General features: G+C 35.8%; 1 protein-coding gene across 1 annotated transcript in view; it reads left to right on the forward strand.

The window, feature by feature from the left end:
- Window positions 1–23,309, forward strand: part of LOC102872919 (mitofusin-1-like) — a 52,937-nt gene that overhangs the window by 10,889 nt on the left and 18,739 nt on the right. The window contains exons 2-8 of the mRNA XM_006884022.1: window positions 303–438; window positions 3,410–3,572; window positions 9,469–9,593; window positions 11,861–11,969; window positions 13,469–13,576; window positions 18,797–18,950; window positions 19,097–19,164. Coding sequence (XP_006884084.1) covers window positions 303–438; window positions 3,410–3,572; window positions 9,469–9,593; window positions 11,861–11,969; window positions 13,469–13,576; window positions 18,797–18,950; window positions 19,097–19,164 — 863 coding nt within the window. The remainder of the gene's footprint in view (window positions 1–302; window positions 439–3,409; window positions 3,573–9,468; window positions 9,594–11,860; window positions 11,970–13,468; window positions 13,577–18,796; window positions 18,951–19,096; window positions 19,165–23,309) is intronic.

The raw sequence follows: 23,309 nt of genomic DNA on the forward strand, positions 1-23,309 counted from the left end.
CGCCATACCGCTTTCCACAGGGGTTGCACCATTTTACACTCCCACCAACAGTGAATAAGGGTTCCAGTTTCTCCACAACCTCGCCAGCATTTATTGCTTGCTGTTCCGTTAAATTTTGCTATTTTGACTGGGGTGAGATGATATCTCATAGTTGTTTTCTTGGGTCATCTCTTATTGAAGCTAGCAATTTTTGAAATTCTTTTGTTCAAGTGTTCTCTTATGGCCTGTTGTAATAATGTATGCAACTTTTGCAAGATATTCACATTTCTAATTATGGATCTTTTAATTAATTATTTTTACAGCAACATACAGAAATCCAGAATTTGACCAAATAGCCACTGAGGATGATGTGATTGAAATACAGGCATATAAAAATAAGCTGTCTGTCATTGGTGAGGTGCTGTCTCGGAGGCATATGAAAGTGGCATTTTTTGGCAGGTAATTGTTTATTAATTTCTTCTCAACATAAGTTTTCTTTTCGTGGCTATGAACCCAAAGTGTATGAGACAAAGCTTCTAAATGCTAGCCTCGAAGGAGAAACTTGGTTTCACCCTCTCCTGGACAGACCTGTTTGTTTTCTTGGCAGTCCATGGTATGTTTAAGACTCTTCTCAAACACCATAACTCAAAGGCATTGATTTGTTTCTGTTTTTCTTAGTCATTGCTCTTTGATACATAGTAAGTAGTTGTGAAGACCATAGCCTGGATCAGGTGCACCTTACTCTCTAGACTAAGGTTCTTTGTCAGTACCATGGAAAGGTCCTTGACAACAGATTTTCCTAGTGCAATTCCTCTTTTGATTTCCTGAGTGCTAGTGCCAAGAGTATTGATTGTGGAGTCAAGCAAACTTTAATTGTTAACAACCTCAATCTTTTCTCCATCTATCATGGTGTTGTCACATGGCCCAGTGGTGAGCATCTTTGTCTTTTTCATGTTGAGTTTCAATCCATATTGAAGACGGTCTTTGACCTTCTGCAGCAAGTGCCTTAGGTCCTCCTCAGTTTCACCAAGCAAGGTTGTTCTATCTGCATAACCTAAATTGTTGATGACTCTTCCTTCAATCCTAATATCTCACTCCTCCTCATAATGCCCTGCTTCCTGAATGATCCGTTCTGCATGTAGATTGAAAAGGTACAGAGATAGGATGCATCCCTGATACACTCCTTTCCTGATTTTGAACCATGCTGTGTTTCCTTGCTTTGTTCTAAGGACTCCTTCTTGGTCCAAGTATAGGTTTCACATGAGCAAAATGAAGTGCTTTGGAATTCCCATTCTCCTGAAAATTAGCCACAGTTTGTTGTGATCTACACAGTCAAATGCCTTTGCATTGTCTATGAAACAGACAGATGTTACTCTGGTACTCTTAAGTTTTCTCCCAGGGTCTATCTGACATTGATGATAATATCTCTAGTGCCATGACCTCTTCTAAACCCAGCTTGTATTTCTGGCAGTACCTGTCGCTTTTGGATAATCTTCGGCAGGATTTTGCTTGCATGTGATATTTAGTAATATTGTTGGGTAAGTTCCAACACTCTTTCAGGTCACCTTTTTTTTTTTTTTTTTGCAATGCAAATAAATATGATTCTTTTCTTGTCACTTGGCCAGGTAGTTGTCCTCCAGATGTCTTGGCACAACATGGTGAGCACTTGTATGGCTGCATCTGCTTGTTGACGTATGTCAAGTGGTAGTCCATCAATTCCTGGTGCTTTGTTTTTTGTGAAGTCCTTCAGATCAGCCTGTACTTGCTCCTTCATCATGGCTTCATTGATTATATGTTTCTTGAAATTCTCTGTATCAGCAAGTTCTTTTTGGTACAGCGACACTATGCTCTTTACATCTTTTAATGCTTCCTGGATTATTTAGTATTATTCTGCCCATAGCATTCTTAAGTATTCACCTCGACACTTGAATTTGTTCGTTTCCTTCAGCTTAAGAAATTCTAAGTGAATTTGGGCCTTTTGATTTTCCAACTCCAGATCTACACATTTCATTATAATATTTTGCTTTGTCTTCCCTCGCTGTGCTTTGAAATCTTCTGTTCAGGTCTTAAACTTCTTGATTTATTCCTTTTGCTTTGGCTTCTCAGTGCTCTAGTACAATATTCAGAGTCTCTTCTGACATCTCTTTTGGCCTTTTCTTCTTCCTTCATTTTGCATTCTTTACGGGTGATATTCTTGATATCTTCCCACAGCTCATCTGGTCTTCATTCATTAGTGTTCAAGGCTTCAAACCTATTCCTGACTTGGCTTTTAAATTTAAGGGGATAGACTGAAGAAAAATTAAGATCATGTCCTTTGGCAATAGTAGATACTGCTGTTAGCATGAGTAAAGGTTCAGCTCCTACTACAAGGGAAAAAGTTGAAGCATATAGGATATAGGTCTAAGATACTGTTTTGCAATAAAGTGAAAAGTACTAACCTTAGGGCCATGAGAAGTCAGAGCAGCCTGAATGGTTTAAGAGCTCCTGTGTTGTGGGCAGACCCACAGGACTCAAGCTCTGAATGGCTTCTGAAGTTTTTGAGTTTACTTATTTGAAAACAGTTCTGTCATGTGGATATGTACTATCCTTAGGTTTTCAGTACCATCAGAAGAATTCTGATTATAGATGATAACAAATTTCCCAAAACTCAACAATTTAAGTGCAACCATTTTACTGTGCTCAGAGATTATCTTGGTCAAGAATTCAGACAGGGAACAAAGAAGATGTTTTGGTCTTGCCCTACAGAATTTTGAATCTTCAAATGGAAACACGTGTTAAGGGTAATTCAACAATTAGGGTCCAGAAAGATCTAAAGACTTCATTTGCTTGTCTGCTGCCTTGCCAAGGAGGCTTTTCACTAGGACTGTCAACTCCAGCACTTTCCCAGACCTCTCCATCTAGCTGGACTTTTTTCATAGCTTGGTGAATTTGGAGTTTTGCCATGTAAGTTTACTTATTCTGGTGAACAAAGACAAGCAACATTCATTTTCTCTCATGGCCTAATTTTGGGAATCACCCAGTGTCAGCTTTGACAAAAATTATTTAGAAGCATATCACAAATCAATTGATTTAAGGGGTACTAGACCTCATTTTGTGACAAGGGAAGTGTCAAAGAATTTTAGAAATGTTTCCAAAGAACCACAGTTTTTTTCAATTTGCAAAGGTACTTAAGTTAGAAGTGTCAAGGATAACTTTTTTTTTAAAGGATATCTTTATGAAAAAAATTTAAATATGCTTTCTACTTTATCTTTCTGAGATAGAAACTGCTTTTCTTTGCATAAATCAGGTTGTAAACATTTTTCCTAAAAAATACAGTCTGAAAAAATTTTAACAAAATTTTAATTCGGGAGAACTTGAGCTTAGATCCATGGAACAACATGTTTTTTGTCAGTGTTTTATTTTCATGATTGTATCCCTCTTGCCCCTGCAGGACAAGCAGTGGGAAGAGTTCTGTAATCAATGCAATGTTGTGGGATAAAGTTCTCCCTAGTGGAATTGGCCATACAACCAACTGCTTTTTGAGTGTTGAAGGAACTGATGGAGATAAAGCTTTTCTTATGACGGAAGGATCAGATGAAAAAAGGAGTGTGAAGGTATAGTATTTGAATTTTAGCAGCAAAATACATCTGAAATAATGTCCTTAAATTATTTTTTAACACTATCTCTCTTGAGAGAGATGAAAGAACTATTACTATTAAAGCCTTAACTAGCATTTTATGTTCTATTTGTAAAAAAAAAAAGAAGAGAATAAAATAAATGAATAAAATAAAAAATAAATTTGAGTTAAAATCTTAATAGTTTTTTAAACTTTACAATGGGAAGAATATTACTAAAATGTGTTATTGTTGCTATTTAATCTCCAGTCTTTAAAATATTTTGTGGAAAGAAATCTGATTTGACATGTCTGCCATTGGATATTATTTACTCTTTTCTTAGGAGTATTTAGAAATTGTGTATATGAATAAATGTTATAATTTTATCAGACAATCAATGGAAATTATCTGTTTCATAAATTTCTTAAAACAGTTTTCAATACCACTAGATTCCTTCATGTGGTCCTGCTGCAAAATGAATAAACACTTTGGCTGTTAACCAAAAAGATGGATGATTTGGATTGACTCTGAAGCTTTGCTAGAGAAAGACCTGGTGACGTGCTGCTTTAACATTTACAGCCAAGAAAACCTTAAAAGGCAGTTCTACTCTTTATGAGTAGTCAGAACCTACTTGATGACACATAACAATAAACTCCTTCATCTCAAAACAAAACAGTAAATTAGCATGCAAGATGTTGGCTCTGGACAGCCCAGCCCCATGCCCTTTGAGCCTGTAGAATTATTCTAAAAGGAAGCTGCTTCTTTCTCTTAAGTATAAAGATCTTTTCTGTTAAGTATAAAGATCTTTTCTGTGAATCCAAATGTTCACTGTTTAGAGATCCATTTTGTTTTAGTTTTGCTACACCGTAGGTGAAGTAATAGATTCTAGTTTTGGTTCTATGAGTTTGTTGTTTGATCTGTCAGGTATCTTACTCTGCTTACATTTATCTCCTTAGAAAAATGATACTCTTGACTTTAGTTGTGGGAAGTGAAATAGATGTTAAGAAAATAGTTTCAAATTAGTAATTACCATGTATATGAAAGAATTATCATTACTTTATCATTAATATTCTTACTTAATCAGAATTTAAACCATTTTTGGCTGGCTATTCCCAAAGAAAAGTACAAAGTGTTATTTTATGTTATTAGGTGCCACTGAGTCGATTATGACTCAGCAATCCTGTGAGTGACAGACCAGATCACCTGTCCTGAACCATCCCCATGATCTGTCCTCTGCTTGAGTCCATTGTTACAGTCAATATATGAATCCATCTTATTTTGAGGTTCTTCCTCTTTTTATATGACCTTTGATGACCTTGGTGTCTTTTTCCAAAGACTGCCCTTTCTTGACAACATGCCCAAAGCATGTGAGTTAGATTGGGCCGTCTTTTTCTGTAAAGAGCACCCTGGTTACACTTTTTCCAAGAATGCTTGCTTGTTCTTTTGGCAGTCCATGATATTAGTAGTACTCTGAATACCACAATGAGACATCTGTTCTTCAGTCTTCCTTATTCATTGTTATTTCATACTGATAACATATTTACTTATTTACATATATTGTTTTAATCCCTTCTTCCTTATGTTCTTTTCCTTCCTTTGTCCTCCTAAATTAGAATGTTTACCTCAAGTATACTCTTGTTTCTCTGCAGATTGTATAAATTTTTTGCCTTTTACTGAAAATTTCTATGGAAAGGAACAATCTTGAGTCTCAAATTAACTTTTTTTGAGGCCCTGCTTGCAAGCCTATTTTTTTAAAAAATATATTAACCTCAGGTAAACTATAATTTTCAAATAGACTTTAGTCTTATACAGTGGGGTTTTTTTAGTTAAAAAAACCCAGCAGAATAACAAATCATTGAGTGTACCAGATGTAGTTTGAATATGTGGAGTAACTCACACCAGTCCCATCAGAGAACTACTTTTTTTTTCAAAGAGCTACTTTTAATGTTAATGTGAAATACTAAGATTTTTCATATAAGTTTACTGGTCTGTCAAAAAATTTGTGAAAGCCAGGGAAAACCCCACACACCCTCAATACCACTTAACATTATTTCTATAGAAATTAACTTGAAACTTGGTCCAGCCATAACCAGGACTTTTCTGCTTATTTGTAGTTAGATATTTCTCTTCAGAATTTGACATAAGCCACATAGGAACTATGGAGATATGTGTGCTAATGAACTTTTCTTTTATTTGTTAATTTTTTTTAAACTTCTACATTGATTATACTTTTAGGAAGCTCTGGTAGCTTAGTGGTAAGGAGTTGCACTGCCAACTCAAAGGCTCACAGTTTGAATCCACCAGCTGCTCTGTGGGAAAAAGATGAACAATCTCCTTCCATGCAACTTAATGCTTCTGAAAATCCTCTGTAAGAATTGCTGTGAGTCAGTTCCGACTCCATGGTGCAAAACAATAACAGTATATATTTACTTCACATGCATTAAGTGTGTTGGATTAGCCCATTAATAAGTAAATGTGTTAGAATTTATCTTGAAAAGTGGAAATATTTTGGTGAATTTAAATGAAAAGGGAAGGCCATTGGTTTTAATTAGTGTTACATATTTAAATAACTACTGAGGAAAACATATGAAAGGAAGAATTTATATTAAATTTCTTTTATATTGGTCAACCTTTTTTTCTGTGGAGCTTTATTTAAAGCTTGTTTTAATTATGGATTATATTTTCTTTATCTCTCATTATTAAGTAGTCTACATTCATTTCAAAAGAATCAGAAAATACAAATAAGTAAAAATAGCAGAAACTTCCCAGAGGTGCACGGTTCAAATCCACCAGATGCTCTGCTGGAGAAGGAGGAACAATATCTCCCTGTACCTGTCAGATCTGATTTGACAGTACACACACAAAAAAATAATAAAATAAAAATAAATAAATGAATTAAAAATTTTTTTTAAAAGTAGCAGAAACTCCAAAAACTTTCCCAAAACTAATGGAAACACTTTGTTATAAACTTTATGTTTATAATAGATAAAAATATAAACAAAAGTCTTAACCAGTTTCAAAGATTGTCCAGGATTCCATTATCAGAGTTTCATTGTTTAGCATTTGAAATGTTTCCAGTCTTGGGAAAAAGTATTTGGTAATGACATGTCATATAAGAGACTTATATACAAAATTTATAAAATACTCGAGCACCACAGCAAGATAAAAGTAAACAACCCAATTGAAAAATGGGCACAGGATATGAAGAGACACTTCATCAAAGAAGACATTCAGATGGCAAACAAACACATGAAGAAATGTTCAAAATCCCTAGCTCTAAAAGAGATGCAAATCAAAACAATTATGAGAGATCATCTTTCCCCAGTAAGAATAGCAAAATTTAAAAAAAAAGAACAGCAAAATTTAACAGAAGAGCAAACAATAATTTAACAGAATAGCAACAAGAAGTGCTGGCGAGGTTGTAGAGAAACTGAAACCCTTATTCACTGTTGGTGGAAGTGTAAAATGGTGCAACCACTATGGAAGACAGTATGGTGCTTTCTCAAAAAGTTGGAAATAGAAATAACCATTTGACCCAGCAATTCCACTACTGGGAATATACCCCAAAGAAACCTTAACTGTCACCCAAACAGATAAATGCACATCTATGTTTGCAATAGCAAAGAGTTGGGAACAACCCAAGTGCTCATCAACAAACGAATGGATAGAGAAGCTGTGGTATATTCACACAATGGAATACTAGGCTGCATTGAAAAACAAGGAACTCATGAAATACTATTCAAAATGGTGACCCTGGAGGACATTATGCTGAGTGAAATATCTCAGTCACAAAAGGACAAATACTGTGTAGTACCAGTGTTGCAAAACAGGACTGACATCAGGATTGGGAGGAGAATGAGAAAGATGGAATAAATTCTGTATACTGCATTGAAACAGATGAGGGAGAGAACTGTTTAAAAGGGATATATGATTAGATATTGTTATGACAGGAGTCCAGAACAAAGGTTGCACAGTGGAGTGGACTTTGGGGGAGGGATTATATAACAATGAAATAATTTTCTTTTCAAAGAGAAGAACGAACTTGGGGGGAGGGGTAGGGAGAGAGAAAGTGCAACAATAAATGAATGGAAATTCAAAGTCTCTAAATTTTCATTGAAATTAATAAGAAAAAAATGTTTCCAGTCTTGATTATTTTTCCATAAACGGGATATGAGCAATTCAATTCTCGCCCCACCCCACTCCCACTTGGTAAGTTGTGCCAAGAAATCTGGAGAACAACCACTTGGCCAGCTGACTGGAAGAGATCTATATTTGTTCCCATTCCAAATAAGGGTGACCCAACAGAGTGTGGAAACGATGGAACAAGATCACTGATTTCACATGCAAGATAGATTCTACTGAAGATTATTGAAAAACTACTGGAACAGCACATCAGCAAAGAACTGCCAGAAGTCCAGTCTGGGTTTAGAAGGGGTCGTGGTACTAGGGATATTGTAGCTGATGTTAGATGGATTTTAGCTGAAAGCAGGGGATACCAGAAGAATGTCTGTTGGTGTTTCATTGATTATGCAAAGGCGTTTGACTGTGTGGATCATAACAAACTGTGGCTGACTCTGAGAGGAATGGGAATCCCAGAACACTTGATCGTTCTAATGCGAAACCTATACTTGGACCAAGAGGCAGTCGTCAGAACAGAACAAGGAAACCCTGCATGGTTCAAAATTGGGAAAGGCGTACGCCAGGGATGTGTCCTATCAACTTGTATGCAGAACAGTCTCTATGAGGAGAAGTGTGGCGTCAGGATTGGTGGAAGATCTATCAACAACCTGCGTTATGTAGATGACATAACACTCCTTTCTGAAACAGAAGGACCTGATGTGCTTGCTGCAGAGGGTCAAGGACTGCAGCCTTCAGTATGGACTCAATGTCAAGAAGACAAAGATTCTCACCACTGGACCAATTGGTAGAATCAGGATGGATGGTGAAGAGATTGAGATTATTAGTTTGCTTGGCTCGACGGTCAACACTCTTGGCACTAGTAGCCAGAAAATAAAAAAAAATGTATTTCCATGGGAAAGTCTGCTATTAGGGACCTCTCAAGGGTACTGAAGAGCAATGGTGTCTCTCTGGAGACCAAGGTGTGTCTGATACAGGCTATGGTCTTTGCAATCACTTGTTATGCATCAGAGAGTTAGTGACTAGAGAGGATAGGAGAATTGACACTTTTGAGCTGTGGTGCTGGAGAAGAGTATTGAATGTACCCTGGACTGCCAAGAAAACAAACATGCATCCTAGAGAGGGTTAAACCAGGCTACTCCTTGGAGGCAAGGATTCTGGGGCTTTGTCTGACATACTTTGGACATGTAAGGAGGAACAGGTCCTTGGAGAGGGACATCATGCTTGGGAGGATGGAGGAACGGCACAGGAGTGGAAGACCCTCTGTGAGGTGGATTGATTCAGTGACTGGGGTAATCGGGATGGGTATGTCAGAGGCAGTGCAATTGGCACAGGATAGATCAGGGTTTAGGGCTGTTGTACATAGGGTCGCTATGAGTCGCAAGTGACTGGACGGCACATAACAACTCGGTAATTTTCAAACAGGCTTTTCTAGATTGTCCATATGGTTTTATTTCTGATTAAAAGGTATCCTTTTTGTATAAAAACCAAGCCAAACACATTACTATGAGTCAGCTCCAAATCAAAGCAATCCCGTCTCACTGCTGTAGGATTTCTAAGGATATAGTCTTTACACAAGCCTACTGCCTCGTCCTTGTATGTTTGGTGAGTTTGAACCAAGGGCCTTTCAGTCAGCATCCTTAACTCCCTGTGCTAAGCATCTTGTACATGTTTTGCAAAAATTATGTGTCAATTCATAGTATCTTTGTTTTTCATTGACTTTTATTTATAACATGTACATTTCCCCCCCTCTCTTTAGACAGTTAATCAGCTGGCCCATGCCCTTCATATGGACAAAGACTTGAAAGCTGGCTGTCTTGTGCATGTGTTTTGGCCAAAGGCAAAATGTGCTCTCTTGAGAGATGACTTGGTTTTAGTAGACAGGTAACATTACATATTAATTGCATTTTGTTTTAAAAGAAGTTAACAGAATAATACTGCTTGCTTTACCATGTAGTATTGAAGTTTTAAATCTCCATTTGTTGGTTTGTTTTCATTTGCTAGATTGTTAAGGAAATAGATAAAATTTTGGTGTTTTAAGTAGTTTTTAAATATTACATGAAAGTACAAATTTGTAATTATGATTTTCTGAAAGTTACAAGTGCATAGGTGCTTTTCTTTTACTGCACTAATTTTGTAATTTGAGTGTTTAGCCTTAGAAACGATATAATTCTAGATATTTTTCTTAATAACAGTGTTTCTGAGCCCAGTTTTCCCAAAGTAACTGCCCAACAACTTGTGTAGTTTTTTATTGTTTACCTTCGCATTTTTTTAGCTTTTCTAAGTCTGTTCTTACCCTTCTTTTATTAATGTCTTTAAAGATTTGCTGTACTGTTGCTTAATAAAAATTTATGCATCTTTTAAGCATATCAGTATCAAAGATTTTAAATGTTTTTTTTCTTTTTATTCCTTTATTTTATTGGTCAAAGTGTCCCTCGATTTTAAATGTTTTATACAAGCAAAAATGTTTCCAGTGAGAGAGAAAATCGTTAGAACGTCAAAATTTTTAACTTAAAAGGAATATTAGCTAATTGACTTTAAGACCAGACTACACCATGACCACAGCCAGTCATCTTGTTAATTTATTATAGGATACATTAAGCTAAAATATAGACAGTTGTATTGTGTTTTATTGACTATGCAAAGGCGTTTGACTCTGGATCATAACAAGTTATGCCTGATATTGAGAAGATTAGGAGTTCCCGAGCACTTAATTTTGCTCATGTTAAACCTATACCTGGACCTATTAAGAACAGAGCAGGGAAACAGTACATGGTTTAAAATTAAGAAGGGAGTGCATTGGGCTTGTATTCTGTCTCCATACCTATTTAATCTGTGTGCTAAGCAAATTATCCGAGAAGCTGGACTGTATGAAGAGGATTGTGGCATCAGGATTGGAGGAAGACTCATCAATAACCTGCATTATGCAAATAATACAACCTCACTGAAAAGTGAGGAGGACCCAAAGCCCTTATTGCAGAACATCAAGGAATGCAACCTACAGTATGGATTGCATCTCAATGCCAAGAAAACAAAGATTTTTACCATTTGACTGATATGCAACATTATGATGGCTGGAGAAGAGATTGAAACTGTCAGCAACTTGGATCCATAATTAATACCTTTAGTATCAGCAGTCAGGAAATAAGGAGATGCATTGCACTGGAAAAATCTGCAGTTAGGGACATCTCCAAATTAATGAGAAGTAGCGATGTCATTTTGAGGACTAAGGTGTGTCTGAAACAGGCCTTGGTCTTTCTGATCACTTTCTCTGCATCTGAAAGCTGGACAGTAAATAAAGATGACAGAAGTTGAATTGATGTCTTTGAGCTGTGGAGTTGGAGAAGAGCACTGAACATCCCATGGACAGCCGAGAGAACAAATAATCTTGGAGAGGAGAGGTTGCAGCCAGAGTATACTTTGGAGGCAAGAATGATGAGGCTTCACCTCACATACTTGGGCATGTTTCTTGGAAGGGCTCCTCCTTGAAGAAGGATATGATTCTTGGGTGGATGGTTGGTGAAGGAGAGGAAGACCCTTGACCAGGTGGATTGACATGGTGACTGCTGCAATGGGAGTTAGTGTATCAGTAAGTGTGAAGATGATACAGGATAGAACAGAATTCAGACCTGTTTGTAGGGTGCCTATGAGTCCTACTCAGCTCGATGGTACTTAATAACAGCAGCAACATAAAAGACAATTGGAATTATTTCATCTAAACTAAGGGATGATGTGTATGATTCTCGTCTAGTGGAGGTTTTGCTTTTGTGTATGGTTATTGGCACTTAAATTTCTGAGCTTTCCCCACATACAGATTTAGAGAAAGAAATATTGATCATCTTTATTGTTTTGTCTAAGGTCACTAGGTTCTTTTTGTTTAGAGTCTTTGTTAAATTGTTGTTTGGCTAGCCCCTGTCAGCAGTCCCTTAACCAGCAAAGTAAGCATACATATTTTAAAGCACAGATCCTCAACCTGCCACGATTACTCTTTTTATTGGTTAGAGACTAATTTAAATACACTGGTATTGGTAGAAATCCTGCTTTTTAGAGTACAAAAGCATCAAACATAAACAACTAAGCGTGTCTTTTTGTAACTCAGATTTTGTTTTATAAAAGATGATATCATAACAATTTTTATTTCCCTCCCATAGTCCAGGCACAGATGTCACTACAGAGTTGGATAGCTGGATTGATAAATTTTGCTTAGATGCTGATGTCTTCGTTTTGGTTGCAAACTCTGAATCAACACTAATGAATACGGTAAAATTTCATTATATTACTGTGTTTGGGCATGAAATTAAGAAAATTATGTTGGTTTTACTTTTAATAGTTGGGAATTCCAAATCCTGTATTTGGAAGAGCCTCTGTTACCAGAAATTCTGTATTAGGAAGAACTTTATTATCTGGAAGATCCTCTGTTATTAGGAATTGAATGGAATCAATCTAGAGCATGTTCACTAAGTGTATTCACCAGCAGTCTAGGCTTTGATTTGATGGCTCTGGTTTCTTCTGAATCTTTGATTATTTACCAGTCTCTGAAGAATGGACCCTAGAATTGTTAGTATGTTTACTTAAATCTCTTAAATAAAATATATACCTTCTCTATCTTAGCAGGCAAAGCCTTTCATGTTTTAACTGTCAGATTTCCAGCTTTTCTCCTTTTCATCCTTTTCTAGTTAGGCTTTAGGTTCCAGCTTCATGTGCATATACTCGAAGCCCCTATCTAATCCTAGATGATTACTAGAACTGTACTTAACCCAGATAAATTGCATAACATTTAAAAACCTCTTATTTCACCCAACTTTGGACCTTCATACACGTCTTACTAGTTATCTTTATACTTTAATGGTCTTACACAGTTTTTCCCTTCTGGGACTGAGTTTGTTCACTCAGCATATTGTTCTTCAGTCTCTCTCCTTTTATTTTGTGATATTTTTCAAAATCATTGCTCCTGAATGTTCCTTAACTAGTTCATCTGTGAATAATCCACAATTTCCCAATCTAAATATGAGAAAAATAAAACCTCTTATTCATCAAAATACATTATGACTGAGCAACATTATAACCTGGGTGTTACCATCAATATTTTAGTTTTGTCCTTTTTGTTTATACTGTCCAGTCTAGTGTGATCATAGTCCAGGCTAGTAAGACAACACCGATGGTCACTTAGAAACTGGTAAGTGAAAAATTGGATTAAAAAAAATTTCTATTAAAAATTCTGATTTTAGTGCTTTTTCCTACAATTCTTTAACCTCCCTCATTTCATTGTTCAAAAATACCAATTATAAGTACATTCATGCTCATATCTATTACCACGTCCTTTTTTATGGAGTTTGAAATATGATGTGAATAGTTTTAACTTTTTTGGTATATATTTCTCTTTTATGAGTTGTTTATGTGTTTTACACAGATAATATTTTATTTAGCCTGACTCTAAAAGATATTTGAGGTATCTTTTTGAGAGCCTGGTCTGTTTGTCCTGTGATATGTTTTTTGCTGATAATGATTTATTAAATCGAATTTGAGAAAAAGTTATGATGGGGCAGAGAAATCAAAGCTTCTGCCTTGCTGTTTTCATTTTCTCATCTCAGGAAAAATAAAATGCTTGTAGAATATTCTTTGAGACCCCTTATCAGTGGATGCAAATCACTGTTGTCTAAGTGGCTCAAATTTTTAGATTTAAATATATTTTTGTTATAAATGTAAATATAAAATAATTTTTAAAAGTGAACCTACTGTTAGTTCTTTTTGTCTTTTAGGAAAAGCATTTTTTTCACAAAGTAAATGAGCGCCTTTCCAAGCCCAATATTTTCATTTTGAATAATCGTTGGGATGCCTCTGCATCAGAGCCAGAATATATGGAAGATGTAAGTTGTTTTTTCCTAATTTTTGAAATAAAGTTCTTGTTTGAGAAATAGTGTGTGGTACAGAATAGTACACCATAAGAAATCTTTTCTTACCTGTGAAAATTTTATAATTATAGAGAACTATTAGAAAAACTAGAAAACTATAGAAAAAACATGTACATTAAGGTACTACTAGACTTTGAGGGAAAATGTGTTATAAAAATACTGTCTAAGCCTAATCCATACAGAGTTGCCCTGCCAACCCAAAGGCAGGTAGTTCGAATCCACTACATGCTTTGTGGAAAAAAGATGAACAGACTCTTCTTGTGCAGTTTATAGTCTTTGAAAAGTCGCTGGAGGATCTGTTAGGCATTTTTTCAGACTTGACAGCTATGGGTTGAGTTAAACATTTCAGAACTTAAAACTTTATTTCTTTTATATTGCTTTTTATTTAAGTTTATTGTAATAAAAAATTTTCAATTAAGTGTCTAACTCCTTTAATTTTACAAATTTAACACATTTATGTATGGATACAGATCAAGAAGGAGGATATTCTCATCCCCCATCCTCATCTGGTCTTCCCAGTTTCTTTCTTTTCTCTAAAAAAGTAATCACCTTCCCTGACTTCAGTCATGACTTTTTTGTTATTGTTTATGGTGCAGCAGGACTGACTCTCCAGCAGGTTTTCAAGGCCATAAATCACAGAGGTGTTGACTGCCCATCTCTCTTCTGTGGAGCAGCCAGCACATTTGATTTGCATGTTTTTGGGTTGACAGTACTAGTTGACCACTAGCCACCAAAACTCCTAACATTATAGATTAATTTTTTACTAGATTGTTGCAAAGATAATACAAGTTACTACTTGTCAACTTTGAAATTTTATAACTGTGCTCAAACTTTAAAATAAGAGTCATTACAGTCTACTTTTTAAAAAAAAAATACAATCTGTACATTTTTGTCAGCTAAATACAAACTATTTTTATTCTGGAAGCATAAAATTCCAGCATTCTGGAGTTGACATTTTCTAAAGGCATTTTAAAAAATTGATTTGCATACACTCATTTATACACATTGTGTTTCATTCATGTACATTATGTTTTATACAGTCATTCACATAAATTTCTTTTACATAGTTTTTTTTTGTTTTTTAAATAATTTTAATGAGCATTTACAGAGATTTTGGATTTCCATTCATTCATTGCTGCACTTCTCTTTACCCCCAGCCCTCCCCCCCACCAGTTCGCTCCTCTCTTTCAAAAGTAAGAAACACTCCTTCCCTGCTACACAATCCCCCACCACCGCTCCCATCGCCCCAAGTACATAACCATAATATCCTGTCATACATAGCTTTTAAATTCACTCCCTCATCTGTTTCAGTTCAGTATACACAATTTATCCAGTCAGCTTAACTGTATGAAGCTTAACTGTATGAAGAAGAAAATGACATCGAGAATGAATCAACAACTTGCATTATGCATATTAAACAGCTTTTTAAAATTTTATCATTCTTTTATTAATTTTAATGAAAATTTATAGAGACTTTGATTTCCATTCGTTCATTGTTACACTTTTCTCCCTGTCCACCCCTCCCCCCAGTACACTCTTCTCTTTGAAAAGTAAAAGAATAATTCCCCCATTGTTTTAAAATCCCTGTCCCCAGGTCCACTCCACTATGCAGCCTTCGTTCTGGACTCCTGTCATGACAATAATACCTAATCACATATCCCTTTAAAACAGTTTCCCCCCTTTTCTGTTTCAATGCAGTATATATTATTTATCCCATCTTTCACAGTGTCCCCCCAACCCTGATGTCAGTCCTGTTTTTCAGCAGTGGCACTATGCAGTATTTGTGTTTGTGACTGAGATATTTCACTCAGCATAATGGCCTCCAGAGTCACCAATTTTAAATAATATTGCATGAGTTCCTTGTTTATCAAAGCAGCGTAGTATTCCATTGTGTGAATATACCACAGCTTCTCTATCCATTCATTTGTTGGTGTGCACTTAGGTTGTTTCCAACTCCTTGCTATTGTGAACAAAGCCGCAATAAACATGGGTGTGTATATATCTGCTTGGGTGGCAGTTATGGTTTCTTTCGGGTATATTCCCAGTAGTGGAATTGCTGGGTCAAATGGTATCTCTTTGCAACTTTTTGAGAAAGCGCCACACCACCTTCCACAGTGGTTGCACCATTTTACACTTCCACCAACAGTAAATAAGGGTTGCAGTTTCTCCACAACCTTGCCAGAATTTGTTGCTTGCCGTTCTGTTAAATTTTGCTACTCTTACTGGGGTGAGATGATATCTCATAGTTGTTTTGATTTGCATCTCTTTTAGAGCTGGGATTTTGAACATTTCTCATGTGCTTGTTAGCCATCTGAATGTCTTCTTTGGTGAAGTGTCTGTTCATATCCTGTGCCCATTTTTCAATTGAATTATTCACCTTTATCTTGTTATCTGACATGTCACTACCAAGTACTTTTTCCCAGTCTGTAGCTTCCCTTTTTACCCTGTTGGAGAAGTTTTTGGATGTGCATAGGGATTTGATTCTTAGAAGATCCCATTCGTCTATCTTCTCCTGGTTGTAGACATAATTAGTTTTGATCTATGCCTTTTATTGCCCCAACTTTTCAAGTTTCCATTGAATTATTCCTGTTGCTTTATTCTCCCCCCAACAATCTCTGGTACCTAGTGATATTCCCCATTCTCCTTTTTCTGCCCAGCCTTCTTCACTTCCCCTTCCACATTCACTGTTATTTCCCTTGCCCTAAACATCATTATTATTACTCTTTGTGCTGCACTGCAGCTGAGTTTGAATTTGTGTAAGTAGATTTGGCAAAAGTCTTATTTTGATGCCCTGTGTTCTGTACCCTAAAAACAGACAAAAATGCAATATATATTTACAACCAACTGTATATATAGAGAGAGCTTAAAGTAAGCTTTATATATAGATCTACACACACATATTTAATATTTCATGATAAGGTTTATTATGAAATTATTGCCTAATGGCAATAATAAAAAAAATAATAAATAATAAAAACCAAAATCCTGAATACTTTTTGCAACCACCCAATAATTCAACTTTCCATGTACTAGAATTGTACATTACCCACTTTTGTCCCCAGTTTTGCTTAGTAGTATTCTTGTGATGCATATTGCTACTGCTTTTGTAGTTGCACGTTTTTGTTGCTGGATAGTATCCTATTGATATTATCCACTTTATTCAGTCTACTAGTGATGTACATTTTCGTAATACAGAAAACTTTCCACTGTGTGGTTGGCTCTGACTCCTAGTGACCCAACTTTATTCTGTGACTGTACATTACAGAGGGAGGAGACTGCCATTTTTCTCTGTTGGAGCTGTTAGTAGATTCAAACTGCCACAGATGCACAGCCTTTGAGTTACCAGTACAACTCACTTTATATGACACACCAGAGCTCCCTTTGAGTAATTAATTAGCTATTATGAAAAATGCTGTTGTGTACATGATGGTGCATGTCTTTGGAGCTAAATATGTATGCTAGGTCTACACAAGTGGTTTTCCATGGCAGGAGAAGAGTAGTTTTGAACTCCAAAGTATATTTGTCAGTGTCAGGAGACATTCTGGATGTGTCTGCCAAGTAGATACAAATTTTACATTTTTAAGTGTTTTAGTAGACAGCCAGAACTTTGCAGAGTGCTTATATCAGTTTATCGTCCCATCAGCAGAGTTGGCAGCTCATATGCTCAACAACACTTGGAATTTTGTTTTAATAACACTTCTGTCAAAATTATTTTTTTTAAAAGAAAGGAGTATCTGTTATGTGATCTATAAGTAGTATTTATTTTGCATAATAAGACTTTCCCTGACTTAGTAATAGTATGTGTTTATTGTGGAAAATCATATAAAGCAAGTGTGTGGAGTGTGTGTGAGTATGTAATTATTTTATCACTCCTTGATGTGAAATTACTTGCTTTAATTTGTTTTTCTCCCAAATTGGAATTCGGATCACGACTTAACTTTTGTCTGTGATCATGGATTTTTCAATTAGAGATCTCATTTAATCACCAGAGAATTTGGAAAAACCATCTACAGATTATTCTTTAATAGTTATCATTTCTATTTTGCTTTGTTTTCCTAACTCTTGGCAGAGATAGCTTAATGGTCCTAATATTAAAACAAACAAAACCTAAAAAAACCTCCACTACCATCAAGTCAATTTCAATTTACAGTAACCCTGTAAGAATTGCCCATAGCATTTCCAGGGTTGTAACTCCTCATTCAGTGATGATTGAATTCAAAATGTGAAACCTTTTGGTTAATGAAAAATGCTTTTACTCATAGTGCTTCCAAAGTTTCTATAATGATAACATGATAACATTTAGTACTAATTTTATTTTAACTTTTAGGTTTAACAAAATGCTAATCTTGAACAACACTGTGACTCTACTTTCTTTTAATGCCATTTCCTCAGCCTTGCTTGGAAAAGTAGAGAGGTTCAATGGGGAAAAAAAATATGATCACAGACTAGGTCACCGCTTAATGAGGTGAGCTGGCACAATCCCTGTAATAGTGGACTTGAACATGCTGGACTTTACAAGGATGGGGCAGGATAAGAAAGGTTTCCAACCTGTGGTGTACAGAATCCACAGCACTACCAACAAAAGTGCTATGTTCTCAGCCATAGTTACCATGTTTTAATGAAAAAGACACCATTTTTATTCTGATTTTAAAAGGTAAAAACAGTATCATTGTGGCGGTTTTATTACAGCTTCATTATTCAGAAGTAATGGCCTCACTGTAGACATTTTAGAAAGTATGAGTAAGATAGGAATGAAAATCAATACTGCTAATTTGTGCATATGTTATGTCTAATTCTATACATTTTTATGGAGAAGTGGGAACTTTTCTTGATTCCCCTAAGCACTGACTGACATTTGCTTTTTTTTTTTAAAGGTTGTATGATATTTGTGTATAAAAAAAATTAAATTTTTTAAATATTAGTTTATTTACTTCAGAATATCACAATTTTAAATGAATGTTCAAAAGAAGAATCTCTGGGTTAAATTAATAGAAAGATTTTCTTCTGTTAGCAAGTGTCATACTTTCTTAGACTTTCTTGGATTACAAAGTATCTGGAAACTTTCCCTATAATACCATTATAATTAGAATTTGACATAGACCATGGTTGTTGGTTATATCACTTATGTTTGTTTAAATTGTTTCGGTTATTTTGATGGTCATCTTTTCTTTTTAGGTACGCAGACAGCACATGGAAAGATGCCTGCATTTCTTAGTGGAGGAGCTGAAAGTTGTGGATCATATAGAAGCAAGGAACCGTATCTTCTTTGTTTCAGCAAAGGAAGTTCTTAGTGCTAGAAAGCACAAAGCACAGGGGATGCCAGAGGGTGGTATGTATCAGTTGTAAGCTTCCTTTTTTGTGTGCATAGGACAAATATTATACCACATCAATAATAATAGCTTAGAAAAACCAGGAGCATAATGCAGATCTTGTCTTGCTGTACATGGTTTTAAAATCTTTGCCTATAAATTACAGGTGGAGCCCTTGCTGAAGGATTTCAGGCAAGATTACAGGAGTTTCAGAATTTTGAACAAACTTTTGAGGTAGGAATTTTGAGAAAATTGGTTTGTGTAAAACTGATTAGTTCGAGAATGATCATAAACTTCTGCTCTATTTTCATTGTCTTTGTCAATAACTTTTGCTGTAATTTAGTATAGTTAGTAACACAAAATGGACAATTGCCAGGAATTGAGAATTAAAAATTGCCATTTCTTTACTCTTTATTTTTTTTTAACATATTAATACTTGCCTAAGTAGCAGAAAATGGAACATAATGGCACAAGGCCATGAGTATCGCTCTGGAAGGGCCAGAGGGAGTAAGAATTGCATAGCAAATAAAGAGCCCATTGCCCAGCCCCTTGGTACTCCTAGATCCCCAGCAACAGCAAGAGCTTCGTTTATTTGTTGCTGACTCATAGACTCACAATTAAGGTACCAGCGATAGAGTTTATGAGGGAAATGGGTTAGGGAGGCAAAGAATGTCTTAGAATACAAGTCTAGGTTTTAGCCCAACAATTCCTCAGTAAGTCCAGGCTCTGGTTTCAGTTCAGCAGTCACATCCAAATCACCCAGGAAGAAAAGCCAGACCTTTAACTGGCCAGAACAAATGCAAAAAGCCTTGGGTCACACATTGCCAGTTTCACTGATCTCTCCACCACCAGTTTCTCACTCACCAGAGTCTTGCCACTACAAGCCTTGTTCACCTCATGTGTTGCTCACCTCAAGTCCACTGCCTCATGTGGGAAGCACTCTTTTCTCTTATTCTAGTCCCACAGCTTTTGATGATTTGCAAGACCACGTATCTGCAGTACCTGGAGACCAGAGGCAGCTAACTGTAGGCTAAAAAAAAGCTAACCTCTAGTCTATCACCACAGTATTTAAATGCGATACTATTTTCTAGTTTTACTTGTGTTATGCAACAAGTGACATTTTTTGGGGTAATTTTAGGCAAGAGTAAACCTTCCTTTTTGTTTTTTAAATGCTACTTAAATAGCCCATATCTAACACATTTAATGTTATTTGATAAAAGTTTATTGGCATGCCCTAGTCCTCAATGATGGCACTTTTGCCTTTTTTAGCATTTTTAAGAGGTCTTTTGCTGCAGATTTGCCTAGTGCAGTACATTGTTTGATTTCTTGACTGCTGTTTTCATGAACCTTAAATCCTTGACAACTTAAATCTTTATTTATTATGTTGTTTATGGTCCAGTTGTGAAGATTTTAGAGTTTTGTTTTGGGTTGGGGTTTTTTTTTTGTGTTGAGGTGTAAAGCATATGGAAGACTGTAGTCTTTTACTTTTGTCAGCGAATGTTCAAACCTCTTCACTATGAGCTAACAAAGTTGTCTGTTTATCACATGTTAATGAGCCTTCCTCCAATCCTGATAGCACATTCTTATACTTGATTTTCTTGGATTAGTTGCTCATCATTCAAATTGAGTAAGTATGGTGAAAGGATATAGCCACGATATATACTTCCTTGATGTTTTTAACCATGCCTGAATTCCCTTGTTTTGTTAGAATGCCTGTCTCATTGTGTACAGGTTCCACGTGGGTACCATGAACTGTTCTGAATTCCTATTCTTTGTGACATTATCTATAAATTATTATCTACATTGTCAGATGCTTTTGTATAGTCAATAAAACATAGGTAAACCTCTGTCTGGTATTTTCTGCTTTCAGCCAAGAACCATCTGACATCAGCATTGATCTCTCTTCTACATCTTCTGAATCTGGTTTGAATTTTTGGCAGTTCCCTGTTGATGTATTTCTTCAGTTTTTTCCATTATCTTCAGGATACTGTTACTTTTCTTTTATTATTTGTTATTATTAATAACTTCCATCGTCCCCTGGACCATCTTTCTTTGGAATAGGCTCTCTCAGCAAGTTGACCAAGATTTAGTAATGAGGATAATGCAATATGTTGTGTAGATGGTTTATTCAGAGACATTAAAACTTTTCATATCTACTTCTGAAAAGTTTGTAGGTATTAATATTATTTGATATAACTCTGTTTAGTTTCTATTTTCCTCTCATATTTGACACATTAATTGACTTTATAAGTAAGAAGGTTACTAGAGGAAATTGTTCTTTTAGATGTATGGTAACTGCCTCGATTTGATGGGGCATGCAAGGTAAATACACTTGCAGATTTTTTTTTAAGTTAAAAATTTGCTCACTCTGATCTCTAAATTGGGGATATGGACAAAAAAAATCATTAAGAAGACCAAAACAGAGGGTAGGTAAAGAAGGAAAGAAAATTCACTACCACCTGCCTTGGTAGGAATGCTCTAAAGATCCAGAGGCCCAGAGAAAGAATAGAATACATGAAGTCTCAGTAACTCAAAGGCCATTGACATCTTTATTTTCCTTCCTTTCTTAGATAGAGAATTGATGCTGTTGTTAATCTTTTCTTACTGAGATTTTAATGAAACTTGATAGAGAACTTGGATTTCCATTCATTCATTGTGGCACATTTTCCTCCCTGTGCCCCTTCCCCCCAGTTCCCTTTTTTCTTTGGAAAAGAAAAAAAGATTCAATGTTATATAATCCCTCCCAGTCCACTTTCTTAAGCAGCTCTTATTCTGAACTCTTGCCATGCCAATAATAACTAATTAACTAATCATATATTCCTTTTATATAGTTCTTTTCCTCATCTGTTTCAATGCCATGTACATTTTTTATCCCCTCTTGTCTAGTTTCCCCCTAATCTGCATGTCAGTCCTGTTTTATAACCGTGGCATTATGAAGTATTTGTCTTTTTGTGACTGAGATATTTTACTCAGCTTAATGTCCTCCAGAGTCACCCATTTTGTTTAATATTTCATAAGTTCTTTGTTTTTCAGTGCTGCATAATATTTCATTGTGTGAATATACCACAGCTTCTCTATCCATTCATTTGTTGACGGGCACTTGGGTTGTTTCCAAGTCTTTGCTATTGTGAACAAAGCAGCAATAAAACAAGGGTATGCAGCTCTCATCAATCTCTACAGGGAACTCTGGTGGCACAGTCTATACGGAGTTGAGCTGCTAACTCAAATACAGAGCCTTTTTGGTTTGAATCCACAAGCAGCTCCTTGAGAAAAAGGGCAATCTACTCCTTTGCAATTCACAACCTCAAAAAGCCACAGGAGGGTCACTATGAGGTGATTCCAACTCAACAGCAAGAGTTTGAGTTGCGTTTTGTTTTCCTTCAGTTTGTTTTAGTTACTTCAACCATGGGGAAAATGTATGTGGTAAGATCAGTTTTGCTTGTCTTTCCTTATTTGTTGATCTTATGGGTATGTATCAATTGAGTGCTCCTACCAAATAAAAAACTGTTTTATAAAACATATTTCTTTCATACTAATTCTTAGTATATTTACTATACCACCATGTGTACTCTGTATACAACAGAATGAAATGCTGCCCAAATGAAATTCTGGACCCTCCTTACAGTCTCTGCTGTTAGTAACCCACTTGGTCAAGTCTGTCTCACTAAGGGCCTTCCTCTTTTTTTTTACTGACCCTCTTACCGAGCATGATGTCTTTCTCCAGGAATTGGTGCCTCTTGATAGTATGCCCAAAGGTGAATTCTTACCATTCTTTACCTCTAGGGTGCATTTTGATTATTTCCAGGATGGAGTTATTTTGTGGTGTTTTGGCAGTTCATGGCATAGTCAGTTTTCTCAAACACTGCAGTTCAGTGGGATCAACTAATTTTTTTGTGTTTTAGATAACGCAATGCTTGACTTAGGCCAGAACTATCCAGTATTATTATGATAAGGCCTAGGAAGTTGTGTAAAAAACTCCTCAGTTCTTGCTCCAGCAGTGCATATACTAAAATTGTAACAATGCAGAGAAGATTAGCCAGGATAATAATAAAAGTCATGAAGCATTAGATATTGTTAAGACTTTTAGAGACACCAGCAGTACAAGATGATATATTTTGAAAAATAAAATGGCAAATAAATATAATTGGGAAAAAACTCTCTAAATTAGTTCAATAATCAGGCAGACTTGAGAACTTCCCTTTTAAAATGGTTTTAGAGAAAACTTTTAAACATTCTTGGCTGTTAGCAATATTTACTGTAAAAGTTTATTTCGAAAAAACCCCATTTATTTGTTGTTGTTGTTGTTGTTATGTGCCGTCGAGTCGTTTCCAACTCATAGCGACCCTATGCACAACAGCCCTAAACCCTGCTCTATCCTG

This window comes from Elephantulus edwardii, unplaced genomic scaffold (assembly GCF_000299155.1).
Source record: "Elephantulus edwardii isolate Elephantulus edwardi_28Jun2011 unplaced genomic scaffold, EleEdw1.0 scaffold00031, whole genome shotgun sequence".
Lineage (NCBI taxonomy): Eukaryota > Metazoa > Chordata > Mammalia > Macroscelidea > Macroscelididae > Elephantulus > Elephantulus edwardii.